This window comes from Cladophialophora bantiana (genome assembly GCF_000835475.1).
Source record: "Cladophialophora bantiana CBS 173.52 unplaced genomic scaffold supercont1.13, whole genome shotgun sequence".
Taxonomy (NCBI): Eukaryota; Fungi; Ascomycota; class Eurotiomycetes; order Chaetothyriales; family Herpotrichiellaceae; genus Cladophialophora; species Cladophialophora bantiana.
In genome coordinates, this window is record NW_015971587.1 from 645,961 (window position 1) to 660,657 (window position 14,697).

The window sequence follows — 14,697 nt, forward strand, 5'->3', positions numbered from 1 at the left end:
ATGGAATAGAGGGGATAAGGCAGATAGACAAAAGGGAAGCGGGCGCAGGCCGGCAGGATCTTGAAAACTTTCTCAGTCACCCACGAGGAGTATCTATCATTGTAGAGGTCCCTCTACCTGACTTGAACCCGCCTGAATGATATGCGCGCACAACGAACGAAGTAAAGTCAAGAGACGTCCCAGCCTAAGAACGCGTCGCTGATGCTTCAAAAATCTCCCCTCTAAAACATTTCGCTATGTATGTATCCTGATGGAGATCAAGCTCGGATAGTTGAAAGTCCAGATCCAGCAGAAGAATGCAGTGCCTCCTCCAGAAAAACCCTGCTCATATTTCTGTCACAGACAGCGCAGCAAGTCCCGGCGCCGAAAACCAAGTACCTCGAGGTCGTGAAATGTCAATCATCATCAATGTCAACATTGATGGCGTCCGGATTCGCAGCCACTGCCGGCTTAGATTTGCTTTCCGTCTCGTCGGTTTGCTTCGGGGGTGGTCGATTCCCACCTTCAGGCCCTGTGCTCGCCGCGACAAAGCCGACCGGCGCCCTCGCCTGTCTTTCCAATGCGGCCATTGCATCCTGCACCTCCCCTTCTCGCTGCTCAGCTCCTGCGCCCTCCCCTTCACTAGCTGCCGCCGCCCTCGCAACTGCCTGACTCGCGATGAATGACACATCCGTGTTGAATTGGGCTTCCACCGACCTCTTAATCCTAAGCATCTCTTCGTAGGTGTCCTCGTTCCCATGGTTCAACTCGAAATTCTCCCACGTCTTCCAAAACTCTTTATCTACTCTTGGATCTGCGAACTGGGATGCATGACCATATATGGCTCTCGCGCGGTCGATTTCTTGTAGTTTAATCTCCAACTTTGCGAATTTGAGACACATTATTTTTGCTTCTTTGTCGGGAAGGGTGGCGATGGCGAGCTCGTAGATGGGGCGGGTAGATGGTTCGTCAAAGCGTGCGGCTGATCTGGTGATATAGAACTCGAACATGGATAGACGGTCTTCGTCGCTTACGGCACGGGTGGCGCGCTCGTAGATTCGCATTGCTGAACGAGCAAACCCGTCGCGTTCCTCTAGATCGCCGTACATAAGATAGATTGGTTTGGCGAATTGGGGAGGGCATTGTTCCAGAGCCTGTTCGAACAAATCTCTGAGGCGTTCCATACCAATCTTGCGGTTGACGGCCTTTGTAAGGTAGAGGTTCCACAATTCGAATGCGATTGGATAAGTGAATACATCGAGACCCCGTTCGTAGACTCTGAAGGATTCTTCAAAGAACCCATGTTCTTCCAGGAGGTTTGCATAGTTGACGACTGTTTGTGGGGTGGCGATCCGCAGCTCGAAGATGCGGTCATAGACCGCTCGAGTCTCATCGAGGGAACCGACTGATTCAACGAGATCCACGTAGAACGACCAGACTTTCCAGGATTTGTGCACACGTTGTTGCGGAGAGAGGGTTTCATCGAAGTAGTCGACCGTGCTCCGTTTAGGAGCTTTGGTAGCCGTAGCCATAACTTTCATGGCCCCGTCGAAGTTTTCATTCCTCAACTCCATCTCAGCCCAGCCAATCCAGGTGTCGGCAAGTTCGGCTACGGATTTGTATGGCACCTTAACTGCCTTGTCGAGAATGATCCGTGCTGTGTCCAGATCGCCAGCTTCTTCGTAGAATTTGGCGTAATTCAACCACAATTCATGGAATTTGCCGACAGCCTTTTTCGGTGCGACTGCTGCGATTGCATCTGTGTATGTCTGAACAATTTCTCGTTTGTTGTCGTTCCACAGGGCAACCCGTTTCTCCCACTCGACGACATTGTTTGGATTCTGCCGCAGTAAGACATCGTTGATCAAGAATGGTCTGCGGTCCATCAGATGTTCAAACCGCATCATTTTCAGGTCGAGATCAAAATCCTTTTCAGGGTCGACGATGCCTTTGGCTGCACGGGCAGAAGCAGCATCCATTAGGCTGGATAATATAGACTCTTCAAACTCGACATATGCGTCAAAGATCATCGTAAAATCACGCACCGTCATCACGGTGGTAATGGCTTCCTCAAAAATATCTCTCGCCATCTCAAAATCTCTACGGGTGATCCAGTAGGTTGCCAGTCCTGCCCACAGTTTGCCGCGTTGGTCGGCAAATCGTTCTATACCGCTTCGGATAATGGTATCAGGATCGAAACCAGAAACCGAGCTATCGCCGATTTCTCGAGCCTTGTTGACCATGAGCTCTACCATCTCATTCCACAGCTGGAATTCGCTTTTGATGTGCTTTGATATGAACTTGGGGTTGTTCAATATCTGTATGTATCTTTTCACTGCTTCCAGGTAGTGACCGGTCTCGATCAGTAGATCGATATAGTCTTCCATGTCTTCTGGGTGCACTTGGACATAGCGAGCCCATATCTTGACTGCGGTCTCTCCCCCGGCTGAATTCGCAAAGGATTTGTAGAGTTTCCAAATCCTGTTGTGTTGAGAAACAGGTAAAGCCCGGAGCGCCCGGTCAAAGGTCCTTCGAGTTTTGGTGACATACGGTTGTCGCAGGAGGAAGGTCAGATACATCTCCCAGATGACGGGCATCTTGTTCAACAAGATGAGGGCTCTTTCAAACAGAGCATTGACTTTGTTGAACTCTGCCCTGTATTTGACCGGGTTTTTCTTTTTCAGGTGCTTGATTCGGAATTCCAGATACATTTTCCACAACTTGTATGATCGCGGTAATTGTATGCAAGCCCTCTCTTGTACGAATGCCTGCTCGTGGATCGTGCCATTGCGCATTTTGAAGTCGATGTAGGTCAGCCATGGTCGAACGCTTCCGGGATTTCGGAGGATGTCCTGTTCGTAGATGGCATCCTCGGTTGCGATGAGGTACAGATCAGGTTTTAGGGATTTCATGGCAACTGTCGAGTGTTTATGCGACCGGCGGACGTGCCAGGCATAGAGCGAGTTTGCGCGCTGAAGAAGTTCTCTTGCGATTTCGTCAACCCCGAACACTGAAGGTGGTGGAGCAGGCAGCCGAAGCAACCGGATAAAAGTTTGAACGACTCCGGCTTGGCAGATCCCGCAGGTCCTTTGCGCCGAGGCTCGACTTCCACGAACCCTCCTTTCACCTTCTTACCCGGTCAAGCCCGGTATAAGTCCTCTATTGTGAAACATCGCAAGCCCAATGCTGAGGGATTAGCGAAGACCGACTGCGAGTGGTTTCGCGAAATTGCACCCTCTGCCGAACATATGGTATCGGGACACAGTAGATAAATTCGTGGCTCGAATGTAGATGTTGCGAGCATCGCGTCGGCTCATCGATTGACACTCAGCTTTAACCCACAGTCTTCACAGCCCCGAAGAGCCCAATGGGGCAGCTTATCTTCCAAACTGCTCTATCCTTCTTGCACCTGTGGCAGATTCTAATATCCGACTAGGAGCTCCTGGAATGATTTATAGATGTCAGGCTCTCCCCCACCCCCCTTCTCTTCCCCCTTGGTCTAACAAATACATCTGCGACATCTGCGACAAGACCGCTCTATCGTGTTGTATTGCCCTGTCTTACCTGTCATGGACCCGTTGTGGCCAGAACAAATAGAGGTATTTCTGCGAGGCTCGTCCCTCCTATCACAGGCTCTTTACCCAATGGCGACGGCATCCGAATGCCCCATGTGAATCAGGATCCATTCTCCAACGCCTTAGGGATCATTACGACCCCGACGGCGAGATCTTATGATCCCAACGCGGAAGTACCTCCAGACTGTGAACTGGCTATTTTTGCAGAATATAGGCTCAGATCACAAGTGTAAGCACACCAAATCGCCGATTAAAAAGCACGAAACAGCACGACAGCGCGGAGTAGTTCGACAAGACTCTACCTTTTCATGGGATGCTAGAATAATATTTAAGCAAGACATATTTCTGAATTCATCGTTTGGTCTTGAGCTAGGTCTTGTTCGCCGACAGGGCTGGGATTGGTATCCATGGGGTTCCAGAGGCAGAGGGTTTGGGAAGGGAAAATGTGCAAAATCCTGGGACCGACGCGATCGTCCGGCCCCTTATGAAGCTGAATCCGAACCCAATGCCCATGCAGGAAGTAGAATAACATGCCCAGGACGCCAGCAGGTGGATTCTTTGGAGCGCGCATCAAGATGTAGAAAGCAACAATAAGCAGTAGCCTTGGTAGGATATCGGATGGAGAATCTCGCATTTTCACGGATTCTGCGGTAGACTCTTCGACGACAGACTCCGATCGCGCTCACGGCGCACTCTCGAAGCATCCAGGGTCTGTACAGGGAAGCAGAAAGCGTGGCGTTCCCCGACGTGGTTTCGGGGTATCTGCAATGCCGTCAATGGCTCATGACCTTATGCCGGACGTTACTGGAACCGCGAGTTCAACAGAGATCGCGAGGCACAGTACGCCGAACAGATTGCGAATCGAACTAAAGAGGAGGACGAGTGAGATCTAGCAGCATGGTGACGGAGAGTTCACCCCCGCGCTTGACAAGTTGCTATCCCGGGAACTGTGGGATGGTATTGTAATGGGAGAAGTTGGAAGTGGTGGATAGCGTTATGATTGGCTGGGGCGCCGACCCTAGACTATGGTTCTTCTTACATAGTTCTGGGGGACTATCTTTCATACAATACACAAGCAACTAAGTTACTAACAGAGAGGACTTCCCTAGTTGAGTGTGCGCGTTGAGAAGAGACTATACCCACCGCCGTACGAGTTGATGCCCATGGCTAGTAGCCTCGCCCCAGTTCAGTATGAGGATCAATACGCCGCATAAAATTATAGGCATGAAGTGCGATGGAGTATGTTGGATAATATAGGGGACCATATTAACTTGATCGATTGACCGGCCTGATCGAGAAGGAAGAGAAATTCTATCTATGATTGAAGAGGCTTAACACTAGCCTGCGCCACAGTGCCAAAATTCCCAGGAATAGCCTGACCGAGCTAGTCTGACAAGGTACTGGGGAGTTTGGTAGGCGAACCTGAGGCGTGAACTCCAGGTCCGAGTCCAGGAAAGAAGCCACTCTGGATAGATTTTCCGCAGCACATTCAAACGGTCTGCCGTTGCCTTTCCGTGGTAGATTCGGAGCGGTTGGTTCATTACCTGGGGACCGTATATTCGTGCATTGGTTGCAGCCGCCCACCGCGACAATTTGTTCTTCAACCGTTGCTCAAAGTCGTGGTCATAACGTTGCTGACTTCTGGAGACATTGACTGTCGATTCTGCCGTCTCGTCTCCATGGTTGGGTGCCTAGCTGTGGCGAACGGCGGTCAAATGCTAGGTGCTCTGATGCAGAAGGTAAGAAGACCTCTGACCAATGCTGCTGATGCCCGTATAGCGCTCGAGGGCTTTCAAACACAGATTCTAACTGGACATGAGAGATTTGTTGTTGAAACTGGCGTTGCTGAATGTACACAGCCTGGCCACGAGCATGGTACTGACAGAGGTATGCAAATCTGTCGCGGTATCAGTGGGTTCCGCCTGGAAGGGATCTTTGGCACCCTTACCCTTACACGCAATAGTAAACCATCATGCCGCGAAAACATGTGCATCTGATTGAGCACCGAGGAGTGCGATTATGGCCATGGCCCATGCTACACACTTTACGGCAATTCGAGTGAGGAGCATATCCTGCAAGTCACCTTCCCCCTGTCTCCTTCGCAAAGAGGATAATTACTTGCTTTGGATCCTTTTGAAGTTCAGCTCAAGGGCTGGTCTCAGGATGGTTTGGTAACCATGGATGTATTTGTGTGGCTCTCCTCAGAGACATTGCTGCCATTACCGACCTTGGGCAAGGGAGGAGCATACCGTAGGTGCAGTTTACTGCCTTGATAAAGGACTCGGACGGGTGGAGTTCATGCACTTGGCTCCCTGTGAACCTCCCTGCGGCGGGAGCACCGTCGTCTAAATACGAATCAAATTGGAGATTCTGAGGGAGCCGGTCCCGCCTCTCATTGATCAGCGTGTCCAACTTCAACAATGATCGTGTCTTAGGAAATAAAAAAATTCTGGGTGCGTGCCTTTCAGGCAGGTCACATCATTACCAAAATTGAGCTCGCGTCTCGCACTCCAACTGAGTCACCGGATTCAACGGGAGACCTCTTTTCTAAGCTTCGTCGACGCTGTAATACAGCCCCATAGTCTATGCCGCCCGCAGCGCCAGGTTCGAAATAATTTTAAGTTTGCAGAGCTGCCCCGTGCTCTAAAGACACTTCCCAACGAGGAGCAAGTATTGGGCCAATTCGAGACCGATTTCATTGTTCAGGACTTCAAGTTGATTTAATTCTTATACCAAGCGGGAAACGACTTGGCTTTCGTGGTGTTTTGCTCGAGCTGATCGGCAGTGTCGAAGAGGGAGACGAATGCGAAAATGGCTTACAGTATGGACAGTTTTCCCTGGCTTCGCTGCTTGCAGAGCCAACAGCACGGAGTTAAAGACGAGGCCCACAGCATTTCATACTGTCGCCAAAAGGTGTACTCGTAGAGAATAGGCGAAACGATGTTGTGCCGCGCGAAGTATCTGGCGACCCGAGTGTCGGCGCTTCTTCGAAGAGGAAGCCACCACTGACGCTGTGCCCGGAGCAGGGTGTCACATACACAATCTGCCTTTCTCAAACGGACTCTTCGGGTGGCGCAATCCACGTAGCTCCGTAGTTGGACCGGCGGATGTTGAAAGGCTGCGTATCTGATTTTGCATCACCACCGTCAGTGATTTGATGGATGATCGGTTCCATCGTCCTCTCCAGGTTAATCGACGCACGGATCTCCTCCGGACTAGTAGCGCTTTCAAGATCGGAAGAAAGTCCGAGTAGTGTGGCTATGCGACGACAATGACAATCGCGCTTGTGGTTGCTGGGCGGCAGTAGCGGATCTTCTTCAATGACGGGTGAAAGGCTGGTATCAAATCGGTCGGCATCAATCGTGTCTTGAGTACCCTCCTCCTAGGATGATTGTGGTGGGCTGGACCGAGGACAGTCAACAACAGCATCGGATGTTGAAGGTCGCACAAATCCTGCGACGTCGACTCGTCGGTGCCATGCTGCGGTGGCCTAGGGTTGAGAACGTGGTAGGATTGCGGTCGTCTGCCTTTTCCAGCTCTGCCAGCTCTTGCAGTTGATTTCTCAATGATTGGGTCATGCTATAACTTTCGAACGCCGGATGTCAGACTTCTTTCGTTGTTGTTTTTTTTTTGGTACACTCGCCAATGATGATTCCCAGGCACATACCGCCGCCGCCAGCCACCTGGCTAGCGGTCTGACGCATTCCTCACAGGCGATGGCACGCTTCTGCGCCACCTTTGGTATTTTGGCGGCCTGATCATCACCATCGGTATTGCCACGAGGCGCTCGCTTGCTTGAGCTTTGACAGTTGCTTGGCTATGGTAATGTTTTGGATTGCGGAGGGGGAGGGGAGGGAAGATGCCAAGCTGGGTATCGGATCGTTTTGCGTCCGGATCATCTTCAACTCGTGGACAAATGGGCCATGTTGATTATAAAACATCTTCAAGGGGTTATGCGGAGAAGCTGACTTGGTTCCGCAAATCTGTCGACAGGTCCGGCAAGGGCCGCCACGTTGCCTTGCTCGTCCGTTGATTCCTTTTCAAACCAGACGACAGAGACGGAGACAGGCGCATCTTCGAAGCCTATGTGAACAGCGTACGTTGTAGTCTTAACTTAGCACAGACATCCTTCTAGCTATTGGATCGAAGACTACCTAATACCATTGGACACGCGCTCCACCTTAAGTTATACCCTCTTAGGGCCGCGACCCCGTCTAATTTTCCATCTAGTTCTCAATTTGAAAGTCTAAAACAACGGCTGTTTACCAATGTTCCAACAGAGGGTCATATAACTCTCTTCTTCATGGTCTTTTGTTCGATGCCTCTTTTGAGTGCGGGCCTGTTTGCTACCAATTACTCCGCAAATTCTCTTGAGGCTGGTCCATTTTTCGCTTCTAGAAAACAAAAGCGCTCCTGAACATAGCATTGTGCCAAGTGGTTTCCGGGAAGGAAACGAGCGCGGGGGCCCCGACGTCACACATTCTGAACCACGTTCTTCCAGAAAACAGTCTACTACTCACTTCGAGAGAACCGACTTCGGTCGCGCCGACGGGACGCGGAAGTACGACTTACAGATGGACTCCGGGAACGGGCGGGGAAATTTTCTTCTGGGGAGACATGAGAGCGTAGCTCCGGACAAAAAAGAATGTCGGTGGTTTGCAATCATCAAACCATGACCGCGGGCAGAGGAGGCCCCTTTGCAACCGAAGTACTTTGATTCTAGTTCGAACCTAGAACTCTGGCATTTCTACCGAGGGAGACACGAAGGTCGAATAAACGAGAGGATTTCTTGCTGAGGACAGAGTTGCTCTGGAGGTCTCGGGGGACTGGGGGTCAAGATTGCCCCATCGCTCTCTGGGCAAAAGCTGTGACTTTTGATAGAAATCATTCTCAGTCGCTTTGGAAGGAGCCCTCTCCCATAACCCCTGGAACTGAGGAGTCTTCCACTGGTCCGGAGAGCAGTTGTCAAACACAATAGTCGTCAGCACATTAAATATATCTCTACACAAAAAATGATAGCGGGTGACAAATTCCAGCCTACGATATATCCTACAAAGGTCTCAGTGCCACCAATAGAGATTCCGGGGCCGGAGGAGGGGGACGTCAAGAAAGTTGCCGTGTCTCATCATGAACAGGTCGGGAAAGATGATGAGAAAAAATAGGTATACGTCAATGAAGATGACAAGCCAGAAATACACTTGCGCACGGATGTTGCCATTGCGGTCCTGTGTTTGTCTGCCTTTGCGTGAGTTGGAACTCGGCCACCAATACCGTGCTATCAACTTTGATCGATTCTGAAATGGTGAACAAATTGGGCTCATTCTCTTGAGCAAGTGTCCTCTTTTTCATTCAATCCGCGGCTGCCGCGGTGAGTGGTCATTGTCGTCTTCATCGCCTTGATAGCCGAGTGAAATTGACGGGCTGACCAGTCTTGTTCTAGTTGATACAAATATCCACCGACCTCAACAATTCGGCGGCGCGCATATGGATTTCCTCAGCCGTGACAATTCCCCAAGTCACTTACCAGTTTTTTGGCTCGGTCGGTGCAGCGAATTTCACCTATGATCGGTGCTGTGACGAAAAGAAACGCATGCACTGGCTGGCGTACCTATTTCGTGTGTGTTCCCCCTTACAGCCTCACCCTCGCCCGATGTAACTCCCCTCCTACTCCTCCTTCTTCTGTAGAAGCTGCTGCTAACTGATTTCGGTGGGTGTAAATGGCCATTTGGACGTTGCCACCAACCTGTATCATCCTTAGCTATCGTCCTCCAACCAGACACACCAAGTACGACTACCTTTCTCTGTTACAGAAATCGTCAGGCTTGATTGATCGGGTGTGCTCTCCTTCCCGTCGGGCTTGACGTTGTCCCTGGGCGGCGTCGACCTGGGCGGTATACTCTATCCCTGGACGAACGCCAGGATTCTGGCTCGATGGTCTGTGGTCTCGCTGGCTTGATTTGTTTCTTCGTCTATGAGTGGAAAGGTACCAGCACCAGCATCCCACGCAAGCTCTTTCGAGGGATGGCCGGGCATGAACGCATGTTAGCAATTCTGCTCACTCTGATGTTTATCGAAAGGATCCTGGTGTTTGCCTTCGTCGTGTTTGTTCCCATCATGGATATTCAGACCCTTCCATACACACACACACACAGCGATACAGCACTACTAATGTCACACCCCCTTGTTTACCAGAACTACCGTTGTATTTGAAACGGACCCTTTCTTGATTGTTACTCCTTTCTGGACTGCAGCATACCTATCCTCGATGCTCTGGGACTATCTCAACACCCAACTGGAAAACCATTCGGTCGATAATGTGTGTAGGATTTGTCGCCTTCACGGCCTTCATAGTAAGTTTCCTCCCTCCCCCTGTCAGTTCCCGTGCACTTCGAGTCTCAAGGTTTTTTGATAGATTGCAATCGCCACGACACAGCCCAGCACATTTTACAGTTCTGAATGTCCCCTCTGGAACTACTGGCCGGGTTTGCAGCCCCGGTCATTCTGATCAATACCGGCGTCCAATTCACGCCGCCACACGAGGTCATCGCCACTGCCTCGGTCGAAGCGCTCTACGCCAAACAACAAGCGACTTGACCACGAAACTTCAAACTCTAAATCGTGATGGCTTGGATGTCGATAATTGTCATTGTGTTGTGAAAACAATACGGAGCGGATACGGGAGAAAGGGGAGCAACTTGGGGGTCACAAATGAGAGAAAGCCTTTCGACGGCGACCGGGGTCTAAACGCCCACAAGCTGACCACAGCGAGGCTGACCAGCGAGCCATTTAACACCCAATTATAGGTAACCTCTCTCTCGGTAGCATAGATTTTGATGGAAGTAATGAAGCAACAATTTCCCAACATTCGACTGCGCGTGAATAGGTTTCACAATCGCAGAATACACTCTTCATAACTCGAAAATGCTTTTCAAATTAATCACCCTGACTTCCAACACTGGCCGGCTCTCTCAAGTAGATATAAGTCTCTCTACAAACAGGGATTCTATCGCGCTCCATTTGAAGCAGTTTGGAATAGAGCTTCTACAATTTTTTCCCAGTCCTCCCGGGCAGAGCGTGTTCCGTCGAGGCAAATGGGTCGATGGGGATATATTTCTATCTCTGTCTACTAAGGAGATTTCGGAACTATTATGTCCTGTTGGAATGGCCCTATCAGGGAACAACACCACCACTGCCATTGCCAAGCGCAAGGCGGGACAAAGTTTTAGCGATGCTTGCTTGGCATCGTCATGTCTCCCGAGCCTTGCAGCTTCACCAGGTGTCGCGGGTGTTACAGGTGATAAGTTGCCACTGCATTGAGCTTCGTTGCTCTGATTCACACATTTCGCCGTTTCTTTGGTCACCTTATATCAATCGGGACGACAAAGAAGCCGCGGACAGGATGTCTTCAGGGGCAGGGGTGAGCCAGTTGAATGGGAAAACAAAGATACGTTGTTGCTGATTACCTTCTCCAGAGAGAGGCCGTCTTCCCCACGCGGCAGGCGTTGGGTCAAATGAATGCGAAGTTAAAGGGAGCCCAGACCGGCCACAGCTTGTTGAAGAGGAAAAGCGAGGCTCTGACAAAGTAAACCATCCTCCTCCGCTACTGCCTTTGTCGCATGCTAACCTTTCAATAGGCGGTTTCGAGGTCTGAACAGAAAGATCACCCCCTTCGCAATTCCACGAAGCTAAATGGCTACAGAAATCTTAAAGAGAATTGACGAAGCAAAACGAAAAATGGGCCGAGTCATGCAAATCGCCGCGTTCTCCCTTGCCGAAGTGTCGTACGCAGTCGGCGGAGACATTGGCTACCAAATCCAAGAGTCCGTTAAGACAGCTCGATTCAGGATCAAGACCAAGCAAGAGAATGTCTCAGGTGTCTTTCTACCCCAGTTCGAAGGATATACAAAGGACGAGATCAATGATTTTGGCTTGACGGGTTTGGGCAAGGGAGGTCAGCAGGTGCAGAGGTGTCGAGAGACCTATACCCGCGCGGTCGAGACACTGGTTGAACTCGCGAGCTTACAGACGGCATTCATGATTCTGGATGAAGTCATCAAGGTTGTGAACCGAAGAGGTGCGTCGGATTGGACTGTACCAGAGGCTGAGAGGCTAACCTATACACAGTGAACGCCATTGAACATGTCATCATCCCGCGAACTGAAAACACCATAAAATGTAAGTCCGCGGAGGGAACTTCTTCTCTCGAGGCTGCTGACACCCCATCTAGACATCAACTCCGAGCTTGACGAACTTGATCGGGAAGAGTTCTACAGACTGAAGAAAGTGTCCGGAAAGAAACAACGCGACCAAGCAGCTGCGGATGCCGAGCTGAAGCGACAGAAGGAGGCAAGGAAAGGCAAACCGGAACAGGAGAACGGTGCGCAGCCGCAGGACGTGCTAGGCGAGCGTGAGGATGAGGATATTATCTTCTGATTTGACTCCAGGGCGTGAGAAGCCCCTGTGAGATGTTGTATGCTTTTATCCTCAACGCCGACCAATGACCCGCTATTCATGCATGGGTATCAAGTACAATTGCTAGCACCAGCACAGTTGCACACATTTGCACACATTTGCGTCAACCATATCGTAACATTTCCCGTCCCGTTCTACCATCCACCACTCAAGCTCGTTGATACGTAACCCTGATACCCTTGCCTTCATCACCCAATTGCATTCCGGCGGTCGCCTCCTTTGCACTGATCGCGCCAGCCTCGGCCTCATATTCCACGAACGCAATACCCTTGCGCCCCGGCACCATTCGAACTTCTTTGAATCCTTCGAAGCGACTGAATATCCGGCTCAGGCCATCTGCGTCGTAGCTATCCGGCAGATCCCGAATGAACAGGATCTTGTTGGGCGGAAGGTATTCGTCGGGGATGATGGCGGCAGCATTCGTGCCGGAAGCTTTGAGGCCGACGCCCTTCGCCGTCTTCGCAGGCCGCGTTGCCAGTCCTCCTGCAGTAGGCTGAGCAGCCGCCGCGTCCGCGGGCCTCTTGAGCACCTTCTGCTGCGTCGCCTCCAGGGCCTGCCGCCTCTCCTTCTCCGCGAGCCTGGCCCTCTTCCACTTCTCCAGCCCTTGTTCACCGTCTTCTCTTAACACGGTAGCGTCCGACCTCGTGCGCGCAAAGTCCAGCTGCATAGGCTTGTCAAACAGCTCGAAGCCATTGATTTCTTCAATGGCCTTTGCGGCCGAGTCCGGGCTGTCAAAGACCACGAACGCCTGGCCCTTCGCTTTCAGGTTCGACTTGGCGACCAGGTCGATGATATTGCCGTACTCTGAGAAAATTTCCGTGAGGGCCGTCTTCATCTGGTCGATCTTGATGCGCTCTTCGAGGTTTTTGACGTAGACCCTGAGAGAAAGAGAAATGTCAGTCAGTTGGTCGGTCGCGGACGTGGGGGACTATGTTTTCACACAGGGAAGGCAAATGCCGTGGGATGAAAACATACGTCGAGTTGGGATGGTTTTGCGTTGTGGTCGTCATGATGGGCTAAATTTCATGCGCAGTCCAAACCTATCTTGAGCCTGTCCCAGAAATTATCGAATGACCCATTTAACTCAGTGTGATACAGACGATTGCGGGAAGTCGACGAAGAATTGGGGATGTGAGCCCGGACGCAGTGCGCAGTGCGGAGGTGAATTTCATTGCAAGGCTGGTTTGCATCTTCAATCACGTGAGTATCACGCCGCTTCTGCGTAGCACCTTTCCACTGACAAGTATTAGAACAACCCTTTCGTCGTCATCTATTATTCCGCAGACACGCAACACCGAAGCGGACTCTTACAACTTTCACGAACACATAAGCTCAGCATGGCAGAGATGAGCGGTGTTATCCAGTCACTAAGGGCATCGTTAGCCATTGTGTATGCTCGCCGCTTTAAAGAGCAAACGTCGCTCACCTACTGTGTCATAGGAATCGGAATGAGCAACGCATTCCTTCTGCTCCTTCGCCTTGACTGCAGCTAGTCATACCCGCTTTGACACACACACTTGTACCATCTAACTGGACCACTGGAAACGGTAGCCTCGATTTTTCCCTTATCACGCTGGATGGCTCGTCGAGCCACCCCTGGCTTTGCAACAGATGTCACACGCCCAGCTGAGAGGATTCCTCCGAAAGAAGTGCTTGCTTCTAGCAGTAACGGATTCTTCTTGAATCTACCTACCTACCTAAGTATGCACTGCAGCATGTCCTCTCATTGAGGGCGGGCACAAACCAGGCTCCTTGTTTCTTTTGGGGTGTGGATAGTAAGCTTAAAAGATGCCGCCTATAAGGTACCCAATCGGAGAATTCATAGTTAAGCTTACCGCGGTTGTGGACCTGCTTCGCAACGTGTGAAACGGCATTGGAGCCGCAGTGGAGCGAGTCATCGAGTCTTCTCCCAGACTGACGTCCGTCCATCAGCATGGCCCTGGCTTTGGTGGCCACCTAGGCGTGGAGACGAGGATTTATCTCTCTTCGCCAGCCCGGCTGAGCCATCAGATCCACCAGGAAGCAAGAGGAACGGGTGCCTATGAGTATGGTAGGTACAGCAAAAAATACCAGGTGTGGAGAGAGGGAAAAAGGCATAGCCACTCACTGCGACTGGCTGGCTTGGGAAATCTGGCAACCTCTGCGTTTCAGGGTGCCACCACTCCGCTGGAGTCCCCCTTTGTCACCATCGCGGGCGTCCCGCATGACTAACAAATCAAGCTTATCTAATCCTCAGCCTTACGAGCACTGCAAGTAGGAAGCACACATGAAAAAAATGTACTGACAATTTCTGCCTTGTGGACTGATGATGAATGCGTGATAGGTACCGAGTAGATAGCTACGTAGCAGACAGCCTGCTCATAAAAGGCCAGACATTGTGTCTCAACCGTGAACGAGCAGCAAGCTCCCGAGGAAAGAGAAGGGCAGTGAGGAATGTGTCCTTGGTGTCTGCCTGAGGTGGCAAATGTGGGTCTCACTGAGCCGCCCCCCAAGCGCTGCCAGACGCATGGCTGGACGGGCTTGGTATTACCTACTCGTACTAGTCATAGTCTTGTGCCGAGTACTCCGCATGACCTGGAGCACTTCTGATAAGGACAAGCATCCCCTTCAACAGTGTAACGCCAGGGAGGAGGAAGAGGGCTTGTATGACAGAGGTGGCTGTGGTAACGTG

General features: G+C 51.1%; 3 protein-coding genes across 3 annotated transcripts; 1 reads left to right on the top strand and 2 right to left on the bottom strand.

The window, feature by feature from the left end:
- Nucleotides 1-395: 395 nt before the first annotated feature.
- Nucleotides 396-2,891, bottom strand: Z519_08587 (pre-mRNA-splicing factor syf1; the record flags this gene model as incomplete). The annotated part of the gene is made up of 1 exon (XM_016766315.1): nucleotides 396-2,891. One exon carries the CDS (start codon nucleotides 2,889-2,891, stop codon nucleotides 396-398), a length of 2,496 nt encoding a protein of 831 aa, XP_016617473.1.
- An 8,062-nt stretch (nucleotides 2,892-10,953) lies between these two features.
- Nucleotides 10,954-11,987, top strand: Z519_08588 (V-type proton ATPase subunit D; the record flags this gene model as incomplete). The annotated part of the gene is made up of 6 exons (XM_016766316.1): nucleotides 10,954-10,971; nucleotides 11,027-11,136; nucleotides 11,189-11,199; nucleotides 11,254-11,628; nucleotides 11,679-11,729; nucleotides 11,782-11,987. 6 exons carry the CDS (start codon nucleotides 10,954-10,956, stop codon nucleotides 11,985-11,987), a joined length of 771 nt encoding a protein of 256 aa, XP_016617474.1.
- Nucleotides 11,988-12,174: 187 nt separating this feature from the next.
- Z519_08589 (uncharacterized protein) lies at nucleotides 12,175-13,036 on the bottom strand (the record flags this gene model as incomplete). The annotated part of the gene is made up of 2 exons (XM_016766317.1): nucleotides 12,175-12,904; nucleotides 13,002-13,036. 2 exons carry the CDS (start codon nucleotides 13,034-13,036, stop codon nucleotides 12,175-12,177), a joined length of 765 nt encoding a protein of 254 aa, XP_016617475.1.
- Between the last annotated feature and the right edge of the window lie 1,661 nt (nucleotides 13,037-14,697).